Source organism: Cygnus olor, chromosome 13 (genome assembly GCF_009769625.2).
Source record: "Cygnus olor isolate bCygOlo1 chromosome 13, bCygOlo1.pri.v2, whole genome shotgun sequence".
Lineage (NCBI taxonomy): Eukaryota > Metazoa > Chordata > Aves > Anseriformes > Anatidae > Cygnus > Cygnus olor.
The window spans coordinates 17,526,223-17,538,671 of NC_049181.1; the positions used below are offsets into that span (position 1 = coordinate 17,526,223).

The window sequence follows — 12,449 nt, forward strand, 5'->3', positions numbered from 1 at the left end:
AATTGAACAAGGCTGCATGAGAGAGATGTAAAAATTTCAGTGTTCCACAGACAGAAACTCATGCTTCCTGTAATGCTAGTAATGAATTTAATACACTTAATCTGTACGTGTACGTATTTTATGCACACACACTCATTCTCTCCCCCTCACACATTTTTGATATCTCTGCTGTAGGAATAGGGGACAAAAAATAAATTCTCTCCCCCAAAAAACACTTATTTAGGGAAGGTGATTAGGCATTGATATATCTGTTAAACACATGATAAATGACAGTGCCAGAAAAATAGCTTTATGATATTAGATACAATGTTAGAAGTAGATTATTAAAGGAAAAATAAAAGAAAATGAAATATATAGACATACATAGCTTGAATAACAAGTCTTTAAAAAGGTTTCTTATGCCTCTGCGTTATACCTGCTTGCTTAGTTATTTATTTCAAATTCCAGGTGCAACAAAAAGGGCATACATATCTATTAATCATTCCATTCATCTTTCACCAACATCCTAAAATAAAGATGAAAAGCATCATAGTTCTCTGTTAACCTTACACCGTTTTGTACTTATGAATTAAAAAAAGTATCTGTTCAGCTTCTCTGTCACAAGACCCCTCACTTCTAAATTGATGCCCTTTATTTTTCCTGTAGGAGATTATTAGGAACAGCAGGAGCTGTGAGCATAGAGGCACTTCACGGATTTAAGAAATTTGTTGTTCTGCAACAAAGCAGAACTCTTGACAGCAGCACTCTCAAAACACATTTTCCAAATGTCAAGCTGCATCATATTTGATTTACTTATATACTATACTCACCTTCATCTGATTTTGTAACAGACGGAGGATTGTTTACAAGTTCTTCTACATTTCCTTCTCCACCTCCACGAGATCTTGAATTCCAGACTTTTATGACTTCTACATCATTATCACTGCCACTCCCACTTGAGCTACACTCTTTCTTCACTTTTTTCCCCTTGGATTTTTTTTTCCTATGAAGATAACATTGTACATCCCATTTTTATTTTTTAAGATCATATTGCTAGAGGATATATTCTAACAGATATATACATATATATAAAACCATTTACTTTATGGAAATCACTTAAGTTCTATTAGGGAAATAAATCCAACAACAAACAACAAATAAAAGCTCAATTACTTTGCATAATCATCAGAGCTTAAACTCATTGAAGTTTCATCAGAATCTGAAGCTATGAAGTCATCCAGACTGTCTTCATCAAAATAGCCCTCAAAAGAGAAAAAAACAGAAATTTTATTAATTATGCTCATCCAGAAGCTCTTATTAAACCTCTAGCCATCTGCTTATTCTTCATTTGAAGAATGTTAAGTTCTACAACAGCATGGCCTTTCAAAATGTTTTAAGAGTGACAACATATCCAGAAACTAAAAATATGACAAAACCGGCGGCACGATTACCCCACACCAACAAAGGTTTCCATTAATTTGATGAAATTTTACCTAAAATTTAGCATAGCTTGTTTGAAAAATGTCTCAATAGAGAGTATTTTAATACATCTAATTTACCTTATTTTCTTTGCTAATGTAGTCCAGCTGCAAACACCAGGGGTGAGTCCAGATTCTGCTCAACATCTGGAAATCCTGAAATAGTTTAGCTCCAGCTTTGCCTCGTCCACCTTCATTGCCACTACCTACACCTGACAATAAAGTTCAGGTATGAGAATGAAACCTTGCAGTAAGTTAGCCACATAACATTCCCCCTTTGAACAATCTGGTGGTGAAGTACTGAGTGTTCTTTCCAGATGCACATCATATTGTAACGTCTGTTGTAAAAGAGATCAAATTACTCAGTCATAGGCATTTTTCTCCTAGCCAAAGTTGTCAAAATTAGATTTTCCCCTTTTTCTTGACAATAAGAAACATGATTTCAGTTTTACATAAAAGCACATTTCTTCCCAGTATAGGAAAGAATTCAAATCCTCTCTAAAGGAGTCATGTCTATGCATTTAATTGTAAAATCAGCCCTTAAAGAGCAGCCCAAGCTAGAAAACAAAATAAAATTTGCACTTAACTTTCAATGAATCTGACTTATTATTTTAAGCTACTTTTTTTTAAACTTGCAACTCTGCATTAATTTGCTACAATAAAAAATGTAAAAATGCCCAGCCTATTTGCATTGTTCAAGCACAAATTAGAGCAAAGTAATAAATTGTGCAGAGTTGAACGTTTGTTGTAGTCTCAATGACTCATTAAACAGTACAATAACTTGAGGTTCTTGAAATTGATTGGCTTTCATATGCATTGTATCCATAATTTAAGGTATGTATACCTAGCAGAAAACAGTATTTGCTGCATCAAAATTCTGAAATGTTTATGAAATGTTACGGCGAGGCAGGCATAAAGCTTGTTCAGTGCATTTGCTCAACAAGTTAAGACTATCACATAGATGTATACAGAGCACAAGTAATCAACAAAACAACTTCTTGCTAAGTTTTAATCATAAAACACAGCTTTAGAACTAACTTGTACTCCCCTATGATGCTGGGAAATTGAATTATAAGGAAGACAAATTCTTAGGTTCAACTTGGCTAAACTTGAGCTAACATGACAGATAAACGTCCTCAGTTAACAACTCCTACAGACTTCTTAATTTTCTGTATTACAGAAGCGTTCATATGTGATATGTGTTCATATATTATTACACAAGTGTTCAAACATGTTCATTAAATGAATTAAAAAATGACAACCTTAGAATATTGCATCTAAAATGTGTATTTTGGTATATGCCTCTGTTACAGGGCACAGGAAAACAACTTTAAACATTTGCAGAGAAGCAGCAACTTCCCTTGTATATTTGTCTTCAGCAGCAAGACTCGCTTTTTATTTAATGAAAATCAGAGAGCACATCTTCCTCAGTGGAACTCTTTAAATACAAAGGTAATCCAAAGAACTCATGCAGGCCTCAGTAACCATTTTAGAGATTTCCTCTGAAGACCTGGGCCACGGTTAGCTTGCACAGCTTTTTTCTCTCGAAGAGGCAGTTCTTCCTGCCTTCCCCTCTCGTTTTCCTCTCTCTCATGTTGTCTCTGGCCCTAAGTACCAGATGATCTGATTGAGCTCACCACAGTGGCAGGACACTAACCCCAGAAGAAGAGAGAGAAAGTAAATGATGCTTTCTACTAGCTCAGGGTGTTGAAGAAGCTCACCAAGGGCTAGTAACTCATGAAACTGTGCAACCTGTTGTGACAGCTGCAGATTTCAGCTCAAATAATTGTGTTGAGCCCTCTAAGTTTGGACAGATTAAACTACCTGTTAGGGAGTGTGTTTTCTCAGTTAGTTACACACACAACCCAATAATAAATTAATTGTTCCAACAACAGAACAAACGTGAAGCTCATTATATTAGGCTTTTTGCCTGAGGAAATCCTTCCCTTAGCTTTAAGGAACACCAGATTAGAGGTTACTTCCTCTTACCAGCTGCCTGCTTTATTAAAAAACGAAGTACTGAAAGCCAGTGTCTGCAAAGATTTCTGCACCAAGTAAAGCAGTTGTAAACACACAGCTCTAGCTCTTATGTTAATCAATGATGCATAAAAGATTTACTTCACCATCTAAAAGCATGCCAGACCAACAAAGTCAGGGTTGTAGAGTCTGAAATTGCAAAAACAGTCCTGCTTTGTATTAGAAATAGGCCAAAGGAAACCTACAAAACTATTGTAACTCTTGAAAGTTACAAGACACCATGAAGAACTGCGATGATTTAACCTAAACCATTTGGATGCATGCTTGTAGAGTAAATAACTAATGCTTATCATTTTAGGCTACTTGCTTTTGGAATGCATTTAGAATGATGAAGGACATGGAATGCAAATAAGCAGCATTTCAGCACATTTCTATAAAGAAGAGTCAATGCAGCAATACAGGACAGACTGCAATATAGAGCTCATTAGGTGTGAGCACTACATAAAAGTTTGGGCTTGCTTGTGTACTGTTTTGAAGTACTATTAATCTAAGAACCTTTACTTCCTTTTTTTTTAAAAAAATACATAAAGCAAGAAGTTTTTACTCCCTTCGAATGAAAGGCTAAAAGGAGCAATCTGCATGTAAATGTGCAATTATTACTGGAGATTATCAGTGGAAGTGAAATTGCTTTCACTGGCCCTTTAAAACTCTCTACTTCCATAACTTACACCAAATGAAGGCATCACACAACACAGGTGTAGAAAGGGAATCTAGCTGGCAGTTTGGCTAGGTGATAGAAACTGCACTAACCAGAACCTAAAGTAATTAAGACAACACAGTGAATTTCATACTGCTGTAAATCACAGCTTGATTTGAGATGCAATTAATCTCTGTAATTAAATTTGGGAGAGTAACCAGAATAGAAAAATATAGTTTAAAAATTCCTGCAGCAGCAACAGGCGGGCATTAAGGCAGGTGGCTTAACAGGTGCAAAAAAAAAAAAAAAAAAGAGAAAAAAGGATACTAATACTACTAAACTGGCACAACAGTCTACGTAATACATTTTGTAGCAACTGCAGAAAGGGAATATATGGTTCAAGGTTTAACAAAAGCCTATCAGAGCACCTTAAACATGACAATGTAATTCAATGCACAATCACTAAGACAATTATTCTATGTGGTATATAAACAAATAGATTGTTCCAGAACCCAAAAGCTGCTGCTGAGGAATCTGGCTGCACAATGCCCAGCAGTACAGAAAAGCTCATTTAAGAGTTCCTTGAGATTCCCACTACAGTAGTCCTGTTTGGCATTACCATATAGAAGTGTTGACATTTTGACACCTTGATACACTAAAATTACAAGCTGCAGAGTTTTCTCTCTCATATAAGTGAACGGTAGAGTAGCCCACTGTGGTACATTTCTTCTTCCCCCTCATACACCTTACTTTTACAGTTAACCAAATTTACATTAATTGGAAAGAAGTGAGAATGGTCATTGTGAAAACCAGACTTGAGGGGTTTAGAGAACAACAGAAGAGACAGTTCCACAAAAGAGCCAAATGTGACAAATAACAGTTTCAGCTATAACAATTAAAAAGAAATTGCAAGGCTTGGCAGTGTGCTTACAGCAGTGCAGCTCAATTTTAATTTCTCTCCCTCCAATCTTAATGCAAATATTTTGTTTCTTACATGAATAAAATATTAAATAAATTACTTTTTATGTCTAGGAAAGAAAAAAAAGAAAGAAGAGATGAACCATGACCTGAAGGAGGACTACTGTTGAGATACATATACTACTATTCCTCCAAGAATATTAACGCACAACCAAATGTTTTGCTGTAATTCAAGTTTCAGAGCTAAGGTCAACCTTATAGGAAGCAGAAAAATATCCCTATAGGGCTGATTTTATATATCTAACAACCCTCCCAACCATAGCAAAAGCCCCTTAGTAAATAACCATTAATCTTGTTACCTGAGACAACTGTAGGCACATACCTGTCAAATGATCCAAGTAGTATTGGTAGAGTTTGCACTGAATAGGTGTCATTCTAACTTCTAGAACATACTCGTATTTTGGTGGGAGGAACTTTGTTAACGCTGTGTAATCTTTCCTCTGTAATTTTAGAAGTGAGATTTTAGTCATTATAAACATGAAAATGACTACTGAGAGCTTAAGAACTTCGGGCATCTCCAACGGCAAGGCACCACGCATAAATTACAATGATTCACATTCTCTCCTACCACAAAGAAAAATAAATAAATAAATAAATAAATAAATAAATCCCTGTACAGGCGCTGTAAGGCCCACCTTACACAGTAAATGCAGTTGTCTAGTTACAAGATGACCTATCAAGCCCATGTCTCATTTCCAAGTCCTTGCAAATTTGACTGCAAAACAAAATTTACTCGTTTTCATCTTTTCTACCATTACACTAGATTCTGTATCTCTCCATCTGCCCTTTCATCCAAACGGCACAGGGTGCTTTGATCCTGACCGAGACACTGCTCAGGAGTTGGGGACCCACGGAGCAGCCCCGGGGGGCTCAAGCCTGTGCTGTGCCACTCGACCAGTGTGGCTTTCAGGCTTGTGCCGTGCAGCACAAACCCCTGGGCTGCAGGATAACCCCAGCCAGCCTGCTGCAAACAGCAGAGCCTGCGGGCAGCTCCCACCTGGCACCAGCAATTACACCACCTGCATGGCCTTGCTTTTATCTGGAAGGGTAGCGAGAAGCTCCCATGCGAACATTCCTTAGGAATAGAGTTGTTTTCTTGCAGAGAAATTATACAATAGATTAAATGAGAGTTTCTCTCCGCGGACAGGACCTGCTTAGTGCAGCATGCTGTGGGATAATCCACCAGGCCCCGTCCGATGCTGCATGAGTGTGGAGTGCCCAGCGTCTGGGGGACTCAGGACTTGCTCACCATCTGTGTCCCCCCAGCGCAGAACAACGGTAAGGTCCCCAGCTAACAGGACTGATTTTGTTGCAGGACTAATTTTGTTGCAGGACTAATTTATCCATAACAGCTCGTAAGTATTGATTCCAGAAAGTGTTTGAGGAAATTAAATGTTTTCATATGTTTATTTACAATAATTGGAGTTTTCATGCTACCTCCTTCATAACACGAGCAGACTGTAATGGGGAATAGTTTGTGTTCCTGTACTGTACAGAGGTGTAGGGTTGTGTGCTATCCTCTTGCTACTATTCATACTTCCAAGATACTCATCCTATGCCAAAAAGTCCTTTACCAGCCCTACACACTGCCATAAACCTTTTTATTCCTTTCAAGGACAGCTATCTACTCATGGGACTATCCCACTATGACCATCTGACCTAACTCAAGCCCACTGGGACTACTTAACCAATGATCAACAACACATGGAAAAAAAAACAAGATAGGGGGCAGACTCAGCTCTGACATGAACAGAGGGTGCTGTGTCCCTGCCCTTGCCCCAAGCAAGGCTGTGCCAGGACAGGGACAGGCAGGTCTTGCAGAAGCACAGCCAGGAAGAGGCCCTGGGAGCCTACACAGCACCACACCTCTCCTGGTGCCCGGGTTTAGAGGGGAACAGCAGTAACATTGTGCTGATGGCACATGAGGTGCAATACTATAGCAGATAAACTCAAGAGATGGAGGCCAGCCATCATTCTGGAAATTTAGGGAGGTTAAAGTTTGTTTGTTGTTTCGTTTTTCTTCTCATTTAAGGTTAAGTTCTTCACCCTTTTAGACCCAATTAAACTTCCTTTTTTCCTCTTCCCCATTGTTCTCATTCTCTCAAATCAAAAAATAGGAATCCAGAACCAAGTGACAAACTATGGATCAAACTACGGATCACAAACCTTCTCTGCAGTTTTTAGGCAGATGAATTTTCAAGCATGTATACATGAAATTAAAAGAGGATTTCCAAGTAATTGGCATCCTACTCTATCATATAAGTTTTTTACTCTCCTAACAGAAAAAGTGTTCTCTAATATCTGTATATATCCTGCTTAGGAGATATTGGTATCAGGATAAAAACTATGATTTTTTTAAAAAAGGTTTTCTACCTGCAGTGAATAATGCAGAAATCTAGTAACGTGTGAAATTATTTAAGTCGAATGTAACATGCACTTTTATCAGAACAAGATGAAATAACTCATCCCCATCCCTGCAGCTAATTCAAGTAATTAGTTATAGTAAAACTGTTCTCACCTGAACGCATCCAGCTAACATCTCATAGAGAATGTGTGCACGCTTCTTCATTACTCTGACATCTACCAGAGTGGAGTCTGCACACTGACCGTTCTGAATTGGATTTATGAATCGATTTCGGAATTCTTTAATGGAACCAAGCAAATTCTCCTTAATAAAGTTAACCATGCAGTGATCTGGAACAAAAAGATCAGGCTCCAGTTGTTGAAAAGTGAAAGTACAGTACTGGGATTAATTCTAACACAAAATGAATGTGTCATATATAAAGTAAGAGCTTTCTCTTAAGCAAAAAAAATATGTATATATAAACCCAGCATTTTCAGAAAAAGGCATCTTAAATTGATACACACTGTCAGCAAAAAGGTAACTTCTAAACTTAATGTCAGATTTAACACTACCTCATCTTAGATGCTAAACAAAGTTTGAGAGCTTCTGTACACCAAAGCAATTAAATGACAAATCGTATTTGTAAATATTTGGAAACAGATTCAAAAGCATTAATCAAAAGAAAGAAATATTACCGCATTATTAACAAACAGGAGCAAATATTACAAGCTAATATAGAATAAAATTCCTGAAGCAATAAAATAAATTACTGTTTTAACAAGTTTTCTAAGAACACTGCTCTATAATAGTTTAAAACAATTTAAATTTATGCTCCTGCTAGACCTGGTCCACCCATTTCCCCTCTAAATACTCCCTCCCTTTCCCTTTGGACATGTTGAGACTCATCTGATCCTTTGGTGAGCCACACCAAGGAACTGAACTGTCAGAAAGCTATTCAGCATTCATGTTCTGATACTCCTCACACTGGCTCCCTGTGGAATCAGATGTATGCAAGGCCATGCCAAGGAAAGGGATGGAGGAAAGGCCAGGCTTCCAACAGCTTCGGCTTAATTCGGCTTAAGCTATCATAGAAATGCATCTCGAGACATTAATTAAATATGCAAAATGAAAAACAAAACAAAACAAAAAACTTGTTATTTTTCTGTTGTTGTGGAAACATAGCAAACAGCTTCATCATGTCAAATTGTAATCAAACTAACTCTCTCTTTACTAATATATTGCTGAAAGGCAGGAGTACATTCAAAGAAATAAAGCTGTCTTAAACAAGAAAGCTACTCACATTCTATAAGATTATTTTGCAGTGGTGTTCCTGTAAGGATTATTCTTCTCCTGGATCGAATAGAATTCATTGCCTTAGAAACAGCAGATGCTTCATTTTTTAATATGTGCCCTTCGTCACAAACAACAAAGTCAGGGCCTAGAAAGAAATAAGAACATTAGATCTCTCCCATCTTTTATAACCACAAAGAAACTGGCAGCCTACAGAAACTGAAATTTGTTCTACTAATGTTTATTATGGGCTTTATTTTTTTTATTTTAAAGCACCATTAAGGTTCTTTTTCAGTTTTTACACAAGCATTTACAGTAGACTTTCTGGTAAACTGCAGACCATTACTTGTAAAATTTTCAAGGCAGGATTAAATACATCTTTCGAACATATTCCTATAAAAATTGTCTATCCACAGAGCTAGTGCATCTGTGTCTGTATTTTCATTCACCCTGTCGAAACTTCTTAAAACTGTTCCCTAAATTCAGCTTATGCTGCCATCTACTGGTGCTCAGGCAATTAAAACAAAACCCAAAAGATCAGGTAGCCAGCAATTTTTGTGCAAGGCAACAGATCCGTATCAACACAGGTAAACAGTGCGACTGGAAGTCTAATCTAAGATTTATGAACACCATCAAATCTGATTTGAATTAGAGACAACTGAAATGCCACCCTGTAGCTAAAAGTCACTGCAGAAATTTCCTCAGCTTTTACCGAAGATAAAACCAGGGATTCCAGACTACAAATTTAGAGGAGTTGCACAAGGAATGACAAAGCCACACCATAAGATGTTTGCACTGTATGAGAAGCAACTCTGGCAGAATTATTAGGACTCCAAATTTGGGGTTTACAAAAAATACCAATTTGGCAGAATATACTTACACATCCTAACATTTATCAGAATTGGGTCAAATTCTGGAAACTATTTCCTTGGAAGGACATATGGAAGACGTTCTAGGATCCTACTGGTGACTGAATGAATGTCTTACCAGATCTAAAACTGACCTCAATTCCTGTACTATCAACCCTGACATCAGCTGAACTCAAGTTTACAAACCTCTGAAAAATACTAACCAAAGCCATCAGCTGGGTTATCTATTCAGCTCTAAAAAAGCTGGCATTTGAGATGGCAAAGAAGAATTTATCAGCATTACCAATTTAATCTCTTGTAACTTACTGATAAATGTTTTCTTCAGTAAAGAAAATCAATTCTAGTAATCAACACAAATCAACAGTCCAATCACACCTTTGACCAACTGCATGATTTAATGCTAACCATCTCAATTGTGCCATTTAAAATGTCAAGCTGATTTCAATCTTACACGTTAATAGGAAAGGAATCAAGAAGGTATTTTTTTCTAAGCAGAAAGAATAAGTCTTTTAACCAAGTCTAGAAGGCAATCACGAAAATCCAGTACCTACATTAATTCCCAACACATTCGACTTGCCCAAGTCTAGTGATTTGTGAATTCTCACACCTTCCCCAGAAACATTTCCCCATACTAATTCACAACTTTTGTACCTTCCCCAGCAAGGACAGTGCTGAGAGGCTACACACAAAGACCTTCTTCAGTTTTAGGCAAGCACCTCTTACTGACAGACCCTTTCCTCATTCTGAACCACCTCAGGGCTAGTGTTTCCTGAAGAGTAAGGAGCTTGCCAGAACTGAAGCATTTGTAAAGACTTGCAGCATCTCCCCACCAGATCTGACAGCCTGCACATTAATACAGCATTCTCAGAAATGGATCTGGTCTGGAACATTGCATTTACAATCAAAGCACATTAGAAAAAAGGATAATGACATTTTAATGATGGTTAGGCAAGCAAAATGGTGCCAATAAATCCAGAAATCCATTTCAAAGACTATGATTTTAACACGAACAAGGCAGTTATTTAAAAAAAGATCAATGTTGCTTAGACTAAGTGAATGATAGCAGAAATATGAAAAAACTATCTTAGTGTAATTTTTGTGGTTTGTTTGGCAGTCGTGTAGCACTGATATTGAACTCACATCTTGGCTACAATTCAGTGACATGGATTTTCATACATTTGTGTTTTTTTCTTGTTCTTAAAAATCATTACAGACAGAGCATTTATCAAAATATCTTAAGGGAATGTAAAACAGAGACCTCAAGGGATTGTTTAGTCCATTTTCTTCATCTGAGATAATAGATATAAGAGTAGGATGTATCCTCCCCAAAAGAAGTAAAACTCTGTGACCTCTCTCTTCTCCTAAAACACTGTGTGTAAAGCATAATCTAAATGATCTCTGATGCAACTCCAGATAAATTCTGCCTTTTCCTTTCTCCAACTCATGTAAAATCCCACCCAAAGTCTCTCACTAACCAGCTTTCACATGGTGGAAAATTTGTCCGGTTAGTAATCTTGTTTTCTAGGCTAGAAAGCCTTACTCTTTCAATCTTTCTTCAGAGATCATAGTCTTCAATTTCTTAACCTTCTTGCTGTGCTTGGACACATTAATACGCTGATACAAATGAAACACACAGTGATAGATACATAGGTATATAGATACACACACAGTTCTTTTACTCTGAGGTCTACAAGAACTTAAAGAACTTCCCAAGTTTAACAGTAATGGGATTTTTATTAGCAGTAACAAGAACAAAACGACACAATTACTGAAATGCTGCAAGCACAGCACAACAGCTATTAATAAACAACTCGATAAAATGCTGTGTGGTACGAAGCATTATGGGAAATAATGTCTTGCTCTGCAGGAGTATACAATCCTTCCATTATTTCACGTGGCAGAGCTAGTTAATTAATGAAATCACTTCTCACACTATTTCCCCACCCATAAACTTTGGCTAAACCTTCCCTCTCTGGTCCCCTCTCCTGCAGCATACAGCACTACATAAGCTTCTACTACAGAATACATCTACCCTAGTAGTATTCGTTTTAACCAGACACAAACCATTAAATTATCACTCACATACCAAATTTGCAACTTTTAGTTTTAAAAGTGCTCCCAGAGACAAAGCTTGTCCTATCTGCAGTCCCAGCAGTAATCCAGCATGCAGATTTATAACTTTTACTGGCAGTCTGCTCACTGCCAGGGCCATGATTCACAGATAGCAAGAAACAAATAATGGCTGTTGCAAGAGTCTTCTCATCAGTTTAGGCAATCCAAACGTGTCCAAAAAGTAATGGATGACAACACAAGAACATTACTGTCTGATTGTATTTAGTTTAAATGGGGAAGGATATGAGGCAACATAAAAATAACTACTGAGTTATTGCAAGGTTAGTGCTCCTAATGGCCTGACTCCACACCACCAACCAAGTAATCCAAGAAGAGACCAAACCAAGGTTTCCGTGTTCATATGAAATTAGTCAAAACCTACAAGGCCCAGTGTGCTGCAATTTGTGGATTATGATTAAACCATTAGAAGTTAACCTAATCACAAATGTTGCTCTATCATATTGTCCTAAGGTGTCTACATAGGCTTGGAAGCAGAAGAGGACCACCCCCACGGGCAGGATGTAAAACACAAGAACGACTCGGAAGAGATGGGGCAGGGTACGTCACACAAGGCACAGGGTCTCCTCTGTATAAAATTCCACGGTGAGCATGCCACCTCCCTCTACAGTCTGATGGTTTTAAAGTTACATAAATACGAACCCATGAAGGAAGGGGCAACATTATTGTAAAGACATGTAAGTAAGAAACCTTACACCATGGCTCCC

The 12,449-nt window shown here is 37.5% G+C and overlaps 1 protein-coding gene across 9 annotated transcripts in view; it reads right to left on the reverse strand.

Moving 5' to 3' along the window:
- Positions 1-12,449, reverse strand: part of ATRX (ATRX chromatin remodeler) — an 86,085-nt gene that overhangs the window by 21,408 nt on the left and 52,228 nt on the right. For all 9 annotated transcript variants that reach the window (XM_040572681.1, XM_040572677.1, XM_040572673.1 and 6 more), the window contains 6 exons: positions 8,754-8,891; positions 7,628-7,803; positions 5,432-5,549; positions 1,539-1,669; positions 1,153-1,241; positions 810-982 (listed from right to left, as the gene is read on the reverse strand). In XM_040572681.1, the coding sequence (XP_040428615.1) occupies positions 810-982; positions 1,153-1,241; positions 1,539-1,669; positions 5,432-5,549; positions 7,628-7,803; positions 8,754-8,891 (825 nt within the window). The remainder of the gene's footprint in view (positions 1-809; positions 983-1,152; positions 1,242-1,538; positions 1,670-5,431; positions 5,550-7,627; positions 7,804-8,753; positions 8,892-12,449) is intronic.